Here is a 12084-nt window from a genome sequence, read left to right on the forward strand (position 1 = left end):
ATAGAAAAGGAACAGTTCAAAATTTTTAAAGTTTTGAGGATCAACAATCCAGACCACTATTTCCTGTGTAAATAAACATTGGCTTCTGTGTGCTTCATTCAAAAATAAGGGCGTTTTAAAGTCCATCAAATAGCCAACTGTGATGTTTACAATGCTTGAGTCGTTTTAACAAATGATGGATGTTAGTCCCTCATTAATTATCCATGAGTTTGTGTCCGTGGGGTTGTGTCATACAAGTAATAAATTGGTTCACTTTTATCATTATCACAATATTGCCACAAAATATCTTGATAAAATTCAAATTTTACAGTTTAAAAAAACAAACTGTAAAATACTGGCAACCACAGCTGCCAGTATTTTACCGTAGAGTCTTTTGTTTTTTTACACTAGACATCACCCACCCTTACTTGAGGGGATAATAATAATATTATTAACTTTTATACAAATTCAGAAGACAAATACAGAAATTCTGCCCACCATTTCCTGTTGAAACATTGCTTCTCACCAGGCAAATGTCTCAACAACAGAACCTTTGACGTAGCATCTATCTAGGAGCTAAAAAAAAACACGTCCTTCTTGTCAAGTGTTGAAATACAATATCAGTTTGAAAGACAAATACAGAAATTCTGCCCACCATTTCCTGTTGAAACATTGCTTCTCACCAGGCAAATGTCTCAACAACAGAACCTTTGACGTAGCATCTATCTAGGAGCTAAAAAAAAACACGTCCTTCTTGTCAAGTGTTGAAATACAATATCAGTTTGAAAGCCATTTTCCTCTTCAGCCAGCTCATATCTGCTAACGTACCACCTGACAGCACTTGAGGGAAAGCGGGCTAAATGCTCCAGAGTTCCTATTACTGAAGAGTCTCTTACCAGGTTGCCCACGGACAGCATGGTGTTGAACTCGTCAGTCATGGGGTAATGCTCCAGAGCCATGAACAGAGTGTTCAGCACAATACATATGGTGATCCCCAGGTCCAGGAAGGGATCCATCACCATGAACTTCACACACTCCTTTAACTTCAGCCACCAGGGGCAGCAGTCCCATATTAAGTACTTCTTGGCGAAGGCGTACCAGCAAGGGGGGCACTTCTGCCTCGATTCCTCCAGCTCTGCAAGCAGAAACCCGAATCAGGTAAAAAAATACAAAAAAATTTATCCTTTTGGATTAATTTCCTGGATGTTATTCGAGGACTGAAATGGACCCACCCTCCATGGCGTCGCTGAAGAAGCTGAAGGAGCTGTGAGCTCTTTCCTGTAGAGTTACTCCTCTGAATATGTTGTTTATTCAGAAGATTACTTTTCGTAGAGTGTAAATACTCCAGTTAACAATTCAGGGTTTCCCCCAGTGTATCTTAAGCCTGGCGGGCCACCAGGCTTTACTTGCGCCTCCATCAGGCTAAACATTGCTTATTTATTTAAGTCTTTTTAAAATGTTTGCATTTTTTTAAGACTTTATAGTTGGTGTTGAAGTATTAATCTTCCAAACTTTCAATAATACATAACTATAAAGTGATATTTTAAAATTTCTTGTCAACTTTAAACATTTTTTAACTCAAAAATTCGACGGGCTGCTGGATGAATGACTGCCGTAGCACCCAACCACCAGGCTTAGCTAGCAAGTTTTCTGGGGGGAAACCTTGCAATTAATCAATTAATCAGTCAAGTTGATAATTATTCCAATAATCGATTGATCGTCATTCATCGTGATTAAGATAATTAATCGTTTTCTCCCTTTTAATGCGAAACGCCTGGGTATTTTGTCTGTTCTACACTCAACTGTTTCTTCCTTGAACTTCTCCATGCTGTGAGCCGGCATGCACGTCGGGGTGAGCAGACCCATGGCGGCGATGCCGTTCTTGTCCAGCAAGACGCTGAGTCGTCCGTTGATGTTGAGGCTGGGGGTCAACACCTGGGAGCAGTGGCTTCTAACGCTGCCTGTCCTCTTCTTCCAGGGCGTGGCGGTCGAACTGGCGCGACTCCTGAAGACGTCGCCGTGGACGCTGTACTCGTCGTCTGCGAAGTCGGCCTCCGAGTTGTTGCGAGGGCGGAAGGAGCTGAAGATGCTGTTCTGGCTGGCTCTCCTGGTGCTGAGGGGGTGAGAGGAGAGCGTCGCCAGCAGAGGGTGGACTGGCAAGGGGGACAGAGGAAGCTACAGAGAGAGACGAACAGGAGGAAGTCATTGGCTAACGTCGGGTACAACCTCAACTACTGGGTGAAACTTGTTTGTTGTACCACAATTTCATCCACTGGCTCCAGCCTCTCCTCAGCAGCTTCAGCTGCTGTCTCCTCTGAAAGAGTCCTGTGAGATCTTCTTCTTCTACTGCTGCTGCGGCGAATACTTCCTGCTTTCAGACAGAATGGCGATAACTCCGGCGACACAACGGAGTCTGTCTCCTGTGCTTGTCTTTTGGCTGCCAACTTCAAACAGACAGAAGTTATGCGACAGAGTAATTTATAATCTAAAGCTGAAAAGCACACACACACCCACACACACCAACACACACATGCATCCTTGTACTTCCATGCAAACTGAAGGCTTTGTATCGACTTCTACTCCTTTTATGCCCACTCATTACTAGTCCATTCCTAATCCTAACCTTAATCAAAACTTATTCATACCTCCCAAACTTTATCCTTAACCCAAGTACAACACCTCTTCTTATGGGGCCTTGGCTTTGGGCCCCATATGGAGCAGACAGTCCTCACAGTACAGTATATTCTTGGAAAAGTGGTCCTTACATCATATCAAAAACAAGAACACACACACAAGGAGAATCTTACTCTTTGCTCTCGTCTGAAATGCTCCATGGCCAGCTGGAACTCCCTCTCTTTCTGCCAGGCCTCAGCAATGGTCGCCTGGTTCTGCTCCTCGTAGGCCATGGCCACCACGGCCAGGATCAGGTTCACCAGGTAGAAGGAGCCAAGGAAGATCACCAGCACAAAGAAAACCATGTAGGTTTTCCCTGCTGAGCGCAGAGTCTGAGGAAAATTCACACGGTAAAGTTACATGGTTCTGCACATAATCCCTACTTTTACCGACAATAAATGCTGCACAATTTTATTGTTTTTTTTCTTTCCTTTTTTAAATAAAGATTGTGGCGTTTGGACTCTACGAGTCAATATGTTGTGGAATCATCTTGTGTCGCAATTATAGTCGCAAATCTTTTAGGATATGTCTCTACCCGTTTTGCGAGAATAGTTTTTGTTCAGTCTTCTTGGCAATACATTCAAGCTCGTTGAAATTGGACAACATATTGTCGAGTACTTTCAGATTCCCAGTTTGATTTACCCCCTGTTGTTCTAAAGCAGCAATATCCTTTGATCGAATCCATTCCCAAAAATGACCAGTAAACTTTCAACATGATTTATGTATGAATTAAAACCCACTGTACCTGGTGAAAGAGCTCCTCCCAATAGTCTTGGGTCATGAGTCGGAAAAGTGCCAGAAAAGCCCAACCGAAGGTATCAAAACTGGTGTAGTCGTAGTTTGGATTTCTTCCCACTTTGAGGCAATCAAATCCATCCGGGCACTTCCTGTGACGGATATAAAATCAAGAAGAAGAAGACAGATTGTTAAGTGACAGGATTGAAACATTAGAAGCAGGCAGGATAAATACAGCTCTGTTGGCACTCAGGTTGAAAACACCTCTCATATCTACATGTTGTTATTCATCTTTGATACAGTAAGTGGATGCAGCTCCATTAGCACCATTCTGAATACGGCACTTGAAACCTGCCTCAGGCCGAAGCTCTAAAATAAACCAGAGTTAAAGAGATTACACTCGGCCAGATGGATATCAAATAACAGCCTCAAAAAAATGCTTGGCTCCATCCCTGATCTTCATTGTTAGCGCAGTGGCGTTACAGCAGATATTTAAGTCCTGCAGCAGAGAACAAGCTGCACTTCCATGTCAATGTGAGAGGGGAATAATTTCATAATGGCTGGCCAACATCTGGGCGGTTCAGCACGGCTGTGAGAACAGCTGCAGGTCTCACCAGGCTGCTAAGCGGGAGTTCTGACTAACGTCAAGGGCGGCGATGTTCTGTGTGAGGCTGGAAACATCTTGCTGTACCAGACGCTTTGTTCAACCGAGTCTCCTGTTTATTCCAATAGTCATATTTGATGAATATATTTTTGGCTGTGTCAAATGAGTGAATTTCGCAACACTGCAATGGAAACACGTTTTTCAAATCACACGAGTCGTGTCATAAACATCCGGATATTACTACTGGTGGAAACGACGAAGACGCCAGGGAGAAGTGAGTGGATGATGGAGCGGCGGTGTTTTTAAAAAAAACATTATTTTAACGATTTTAATAGAAACACTACAATTGAGAAACTGTGTTTTCGTGTCCGTGCATTTGTAATGCTCACGTTAGGTTAAACGTCCACTCATGTCCAAGAAGATGACTTGTGCATGAATGGATGGGTCATATTTTTTTCAGTTTGCATTTCAAAACAACAAAATAAACTCTGATGATCACTGGTGTGGCTGCTGTACATGCTTTTAATTTTTTTTTTGTTCCAGAAGATCAACTCAGAATCTTGCAGTTCATATAATTTAATGAGTAGCAGAAGAAAAATTGCCGTTTCTCCTGAGGACAGCTTAAGTGCTGGGTTTCTACGCTAGGCAGAGGGCAAAAGTTCAAAATGTGACTTCAATCAGTAATAATCCTGGCTGCCCACTGGGCATTGAGATGCAGGAGGTTAAGAACAGGCCTGGCCACAATAGCAGGACTGATGAAAAAAGTCCTCAACTCTAAAGGCAAACAACATACATCAAACTTAGTGACCAGGCTGAAAGTAGAATTTGAATTAGCACAAGTCCTGTGTGTCTGACCGCTCAGCGGCGCCTGCTTCTGCGCATGTGTGTGACAGTGTGTGTCATCATAACGTATCCAGAGCTTTAATTTGGAAATCTACTCAGGGATTACTTGTTGGAATACACTCAAAAGATTAAGCATCCTCTGTGTTTTACGTTCTCCGTCCTGACCTGCTTAGTATCTTGCCTGTCTCCGCAGTCCGCCGCACAGCGTTCCAGCAGAAACGGCACATAAGTTAAAAGCCTGCCACGTAATTTGCAAACAAACACATAAGCTACCTTGTAGCCCTTGTGACCTATAATCTGTCATCCATGTTGTGATTCTGTGTCAACTCATTTGGAAGCCGTGTAATGGCAAGAAAATACAGGGGGAAAAAAAAAAAGCAATACACACAACATCACTTTTGATGACAAGGCAACAGTAAAATCAAAGTGAGTTGACAAAAAGGGCATACAATCACCATGACTGGTAAAAACAAAAACAAAACAAAAAACATTCAGCTATTTAGCTTTAAAGTCTAGTTTGAGCTCACCAGCCTACTACTTAAAAGGCTTGACGACATCACTTCCACCCAAAGTTCGTCCTCTCTTTTCACTCTTGACTTCAACAGAAATTACAGGATCAGATTTTCCTCCTCGAGGAGATTAAGTTCCTGTGTTTTTTGGGAGGCTGCCGTCCAAGTGGGATTAAAAACGGCAGGGTGGCTGCTCTCTGATGCAGGATAATTATGCGACTAACTACCTCCACCGCGTCCGTGGCAACACCGCTCTCGCTCTGACGCTCCGCTTGACCGTCTCGTTTTAATGAAACTTTATTCAAATCACATTTGGCTTTATTAGTGTAAAACGGACAGAGGGACGAAAAAGAAGGGGAGGAAAGTGAGGGGAGGAAAGGAGAAGAATAGAAGAAAGGAAAATGGATGAAGAGAAAGACAAAGAAATCTAGGAATCTGCGTCGTCACTGCAGAAACACCAAACCTCACCAAGTAATTTTTTGACTAGTTTTTAGTGCAAACATATTTGCACACTTGACATAAGACAAAACTAACTTAGAAGCAACTTTTCAGCAAGATATAGGAGAATGTTCTCAGTCACTAACGTTTGAAAGCAGATTATTTCCACTGGGAGATTATTTTAATCATCATACTTTTTTTTTCATCATTCATTTAAAACCAACTCCTATGTCTTGTTAGTTTTGTTTTATTTCAAGTGTACTAACGTATTTTCAGTAGAAACTAGACAAAAATACTTGGTATAATTTTGTGTTTTTGCAGTGTACACTCACAGAAAGACATAACATTTAACTTATCCACATGTAAAAATATCACCATCAGTGATCAATAGTGTTTTTTGAGGCAGTCATGAAGGAGACCCACACCCCAAACATCCAGAGACATTCAATCATTTTCACTAAAAAAAACCCCAGAAATGTATCTTTGCAACAACGTGACACTACAAAAACCCAACAACTTTTACTGCTTTCAACAAAGACACAGTAGCTGCCCGCGTACATTTTCTGCACAAACAAAACCAAACCTAAAAGTTCAACCTGCCTGAAAAAAATAATTTTTCCAAAGCACTGTCATCCTGGTTTTCATTTGAACACCTAGTGAAGGGCGACTGTTGTGGTCAGAGGTTTTCACAATCCAACAAAAGTTTAGCTCAATGATGCTTCAAACCGGGATCAGGGGGCAGATTTTCTGCCTTGTTCTTGTTTCAAAGCATTTGGATTTACAAGATTATTTAGGCTGTTTTCACACCTGATAATCTGGTGGACTCAGTTCGATTGAGGACCAAAGTTGCGACATTTGCTACATGTAACAAATGTTCGTTTGCGGTGTCAAGTGTTTGCTCGACACTGCATTGTGTCAAACGAACCAAACTATTGAAAAACCTGTTCACTCTTCGCCTGTGGTGGCGCTGCACCAAGAACTGCTAAAGGAGACAAAGTGAAAACCTCAGAAGAAGACATGAGCGCAACTTCCTTCTTCAAGAAATGTAAACAAAATGGAGTGACGTCAGATTTCCGTGATTGTAGGATTTCTCTTTTGTCTTTGGAAAAAAAGCATGAGCCATTTCTCCTCTGGTGGATTTGTTCTGGTTGTGTTTACCCAGAATGCTCTGCATTATAAGTCGCTCCCTCCTTCTGGAGCAGTCTTCGGCCCGCTTGGCCTTCACATATGAATTCGACCTGCGCCAGAGTTCACTTCAACCAAAAGGAAATTTGCCCTTCGACTGGGAACAGTCGTCCGTTGGAAAGGAAAAATAAATTCTGTATCTGATTTAGATTAATTAAATTAACTTGAACTACAGGGTGAGAAATAGCTGTTATCCACAAGGTAATGTAAAATGCTGCTTTTAGATTTTAATCAGTAGCAGTACAGCATCTTCTCTAAACATTAAGAAAACATACTTCTAAAGTGCCGCGATCAATTCCAGTTAACCTAATTATATGTATTTGGCTTTCTGGGGGATAAAACCTGTGATGACAGCTCTTCTTCAGCTGCCAACTCAGAGTTTCTTTGTAAAGGCAGCGCTGACGTGATTATCCGCACCGTATGCAGCTTCTGTCATGGTACGCCGTTCCCTGTGATGAGATCACAGCCCTGTGCTTTAAGCCCCACAGTGACTGTAACCTTAAAGCCAACAGGAAATCAACCGCTGCCGTATTTTCCTGCCAATGTGAAAACTGCCTCCGAGCTTCTGTGTCCTATTGTACAGAGCAGCATGTGGGGGATCAGAAGCCATTACGGCGGTAAACATTTCAACATTACGTAACAGATTATTAATAAGCGCAGATTCACTTACCCTGCATCGCTTCCATATCCACATATTAAAGCATCCTTCTGCCCTTCAACTTTGTAGAAATTATCTAAGGGAGGAGGAGGGACAGTTCAGGGAAAGCAGAGCAGTGAACATGTGAGAAGTAGCTGCATTTCCATTAACCATAGAATTACACAAATTGAAGTTACAAAAAATTTATGTGTTTAGTGGAAACATGTCAATTTTGAAAAATAAAGTCAAGTTTCGCCAAAAAGTTTTCTTGCGTTAGAATGAGGTGGTTTTTTGGCCATATCGAAACAGGTGTATTTCACAAAACTGCAGTGAAAACACTTCTTTGTCACTAGAGTGATGTGAAAATAGCTGGATGATCAACAGTCTTTTGTTGCTACTGGCAAAAACCACAAAGAAGACGACAGGAAGTAGTAGGAAGATGATGGTTTGTTTTTGTTTTGTTTGTCAGACAATTTGCTGCTTGATCCACCAGAACTCACACAGCATCACACAGTTCATAAAGAGATTGCATTTCCCCAAAACGCCACATACATGGCTGCTTCCAAGGAGACGCCAATGTCTCCCTCTGATGTCCGATTGTGTGCTATGGAACGTCACTGCGGTCATAAACGTGTGTAGAGTTTGCGTTACTTTGACACATAAACAACGCACCAATACCGTCCACAGTATGTGATGTTTAAGCGTCAAACACACGTCAACATGTCCCACATAGTGAACGTGTGAACAATGTCTGCAGTGCATGTTGGTGGTTTGGCCGAGGATCTGAAGCAGCCAATGAGAAGAGACGTGACTCAGACTGCCAGGACGTGACGTTGTCCAGAAGACACATACACAGGCTCTTTTTGCACCTTTAATGAAAAGCGCAATCAACGCTTAATTTACACGTTTTTGATGTGATGTGTCAGCGTTGTTCATGCACTAATTACACGTGACATTTTAATGCGTAAACATCACGTACTTTACACGTTGTTTGCCTGTTGTACACGCGTCAAAGTAAAGCGAAATGCTCACACATTTATGACCTCAGTGGTGTTCCGTAGGACTACATCTCTGGTAACTGTTTACATCCGTTGTTGCCATGAGTTTTGACAACTTATTACGTGAACAAGCTTATTCGCCTGTGATTTTAATTTCAGTTCTAATTCAATAAAAACATTTGTGAAATTGTGTCTCTTGACATTAGCAGACTATCGGCAAGATCTGCACACATTTGTAATGGAAACGCAGCTACAGTCCTTTAAGTGCTGACCCTCGTTGGTGAGGAAGTCGTCCGGCGAACTCCAGGTCCGGTTGTTGCAGATGAAGGTGGTGTTGGGGGTGTACGAGGAGTTGATGCAGTGATCGAGGTTCCGGACGCACTTCTGTCGCAGGAGACCCATGAAGAGCTGCAGGCCGATGAGGGCGAACACGCTGAGGCAGAAGACGGTCAGGATCATCACGTCGGCCAGCTTCCTCACAGACTGGATCAGAGCGCCCACGATGGTCTTCAGACCTGGACGGAGCCGGAAACACGGGGAAAGAAAGAGACGAGGAACGCTGATTTTTATGAGGTGTGGAACGTTTTAAAAGTAGGACTGAGAAGAGATGGGATGGCGTTTGTAGATTTACACGCTAAAAAATTAACAGAAAAATTTTTATAGTTCATTTAGCCTGTCAGAGTGAAATAGATGTTTTCTTTGTTCAGTCATATTTTCAAGTCATTCATACATTTGCATATGTCAGAGATCCAAACTAAGCATTGACATCTACTCATTTAAAAGCTAACTATTAAGTGTTTTGTTATTTTAAATTAAATATTTAGTTGGGAGCTAAATATTTAGTTTTCAAACTAGAAATTGTTAGATATATTAACTTTTTATGTAAATATTTAGTTCACAAGCTAAATACTTAGTTGCAAACTAAATGTTAGTCAGTCATAAATTTAAACTAAATATTTCTCTTAAATATTTAGTTCAGAAACTAAATATTTAGCTCCCAAATAAATATTTAGTTCACAAGCTAAAGACTTAGTTGCAAACTAAATGTTAGTCAGTCATAAATTTAAACTAAATATTTCTCTTAAATATTTAGTTCGGAAACCAAATATTTAGCTCCCAAATAAATATTTAGTTCACAAGCTAAAGACTTAGTTCTGTATTAAACATTTAAGACTGAGGTAAATATTTAGTTTTCAAACCAAAATGTTAGTTTGAAATCCAGACACTTGGCTTTCAAATAAAATATTTAGTTTGGAACTCTGGTGTTTATGAATGTATGAATAAAATGATGAAAATATGACTTTATTAAATGAACACTGTAATTTATTTATCCATAATTTGTTAAACAAACCAAACTTTTGCTGCTCGTTTTTTACTGTGTAACTTTACAGAGGAAGAAGCCGGACGGTGTCGGCTGCCTCACCTGGAATGACTGAGATGGTTTTCAGAGCTCTCAGTACCCTGAAGGTTCTTAACGCAGAGACATTCCCAAGATCCACAAACTCAGTGACGTATCTGGAATTTGGTGCAAAAAGAGAGGAGAGGAGAGGAGAGGAGAGGAGAGGAGAGGAGAGGAGAGGAGAGGAGAGGAGAGGAGAGGAGAGGAGAGGAGAGGAGAGGAGAGGAGAGGAGAGGAGAGGAGAGGAGAGGAGAGGAGAGGAGAGGAGAGGAGAGGGAGTTTAGATCATAAAGGTTTATCACAACACAAACAGACGGGCACAGCTTTAAAACGGAGCGCATTGTGAGTTTATTATCTCTCTGGTTGCCTCGGTTTGTCAAAGTGTGGCTCAAAATTATTCACATTAATTATTACCAGTTAATTAATTGTAAAGTAAGGATTCGTCCACTTTTCCCACGGTAAAATTAAAGCACGTTCCAAGCATCTTCAAGGTAACTTTTCAAACATTTTGGAAACGATAGAAAAAACGAGGAGTGGGACAAGAAGTAGTTGGAGCGCGATGATGCGACATGGTTTTAATGATTTATCACGTGAACAAAGTCTTCATGTTTGTGACATGTTTGAAACGACGCTATTGCAAATTGTGCTTTTTCGATATTGGCGAAATATCATCATATTTGTAATGGAAATGGAGCTGTAAGAGCGCCAACCCATCACTAGTTTCCGGTGATACTAGTGATAGCTTTTATCACCAGTTTCTACTAGCTATAGAGAGCAGTAGCGAAAGAGAGAACATGTCGCTCTTCCGTTTCTTCTAAAAAAACAAAAAACAAAAAGAGGTCTTGAATCCGACGGTCATCTTTAAGTCTTTACTGAACTTAAAATAAAAATAAAAATAACAAACAGATTCAAAACAAATAGAAAGTGACGGTCAAAAGACTGTGTTACTCTCAAGGTGCCAGACCTCTACAACGAGCAAGTACTTTCTTCTTTCATAAATTAGTCAATATCCAATCAAAAGGCACCACGTAATACGCCAACACAAAGCACAATACAATTACAGATTGTATTGTTTTCAAATAGCAGAGCAAAAAAATTAAACTCACATAAACACAAAATAACATTTCGTATTAAGTTCCAGAAATGTGTATTAAGAGCGATTTTGTGTTGCTGTTTTCAGACTAAGCAGTTGACTGGTCTCAGGGAGTTTAGCTAAATCAAACAGACTGTTTTGAAACAGCTACTCACGCCATGATGATGACGATGAAGTCGAGCCAGTTCCACGGGTCTCTCAGGAAGGTGAACGGCACTAAACAGAACCCTCTGGCGAAAATCTTTATTGCCGACTCGAAAGTGTAGATGCCAGTGAAGGTGTACCTGGGAATCGTTAGAAACGGGACGATGAACACACACGTTTACGGGCACTAGACGCACATTGAGCCCTGCTTTAAAATGAACTGCAATAGCTGCGGCGCGGACTGACACGTTTTCTGTGGAAATATAACAATGACGAAATGATTTCGCAAGCAAACTGAGAGAAAGATAAGAATAACATGCTGAAACCCAATTTGAAGCCAAAAAAAAGTGACAGCATGGGACATTGTCATCGGCATAAATATGAATTCAGCAACAAGGAGCAGCAGCAGTTTATTAATCCAGCGAAAGCATGAAGCCTCTTCCAGCGGCTGAGCCTTTAGTTGCAAATTTACCTTAAGCTAGGTAAAGCTTAATGACTTAAAGAATGCTAATTTAAATGTGCACAAGATATTCATTTTGTATTGCCTGTTAAAGATTTAATTTTCACTCCACATCTGATATCCACAGCGTTTGTTTTTATAGGATATTAGCAACAACCTTCTGGAAAAGGATCTACAAATCTGAGACGTCCAGCACTAAAGATGGAGGATGCATTCGTCTTTCGGTGAAAGAAATGGGGGTCAATTATGTGATTGTGCAATAAAATGGCACAAAGTGCCTAGAAAACTTATGATTCTGCCCCTTCAACAGCGGACATATGTGCACATATTCAGGCTATTGTTTTACACCAGACCAAACCAGAAAGCTCAGTCTGAAAATATTTCATC

The 12084-nt window shown here is 41.1% G+C and overlaps 1 protein-coding gene across 1 annotated transcript in view; it reads right to left on the reverse strand.

Moving 5' to 3' along the window:
* Positions 1–12084, reverse strand: part of LOC122840746 (sodium channel protein type 4 subunit alpha B-like) — a 60269-nt gene that overhangs the window by 21068 nt on the left and 27117 nt on the right. The window contains exons 5-14 of the mRNA XM_044133346.1: positions 11249–11377; positions 10025–10116; positions 8874–9116; positions 7637–7700; positions 3398–3539; positions 2787–2984; positions 2238–2423; positions 1752–2154; positions 1212–1268; positions 876–1114 (exon numbers count right to left, since the gene is read on the reverse strand). Of these exons, the coding sequence (XP_043989281.1) occupies positions 876–1114; positions 1212–1268; positions 1752–2154; positions 2238–2423; positions 2787–2984; positions 3398–3539; positions 7637–7700; positions 8874–9116; positions 10025–10116; positions 11249–11377 (1753 nt within the window). The remainder of the gene's footprint in view (positions 1–875; positions 1115–1211; positions 1269–1751; positions 2155–2237; positions 2424–2786; positions 2985–3397; positions 3540–7636; positions 7701–8873; positions 9117–10024; positions 10117–11248; positions 11378–12084) is intronic.

The sequence above is a fragment of the Gambusia affinis genome, linkage group LG12 (assembly GCF_019740435.1).
Source record: "Gambusia affinis linkage group LG12, SWU_Gaff_1.0, whole genome shotgun sequence".
NCBI lineage: Eukaryota > Metazoa > Chordata > Actinopteri > Cyprinodontiformes > Poeciliidae > Gambusia > Gambusia affinis.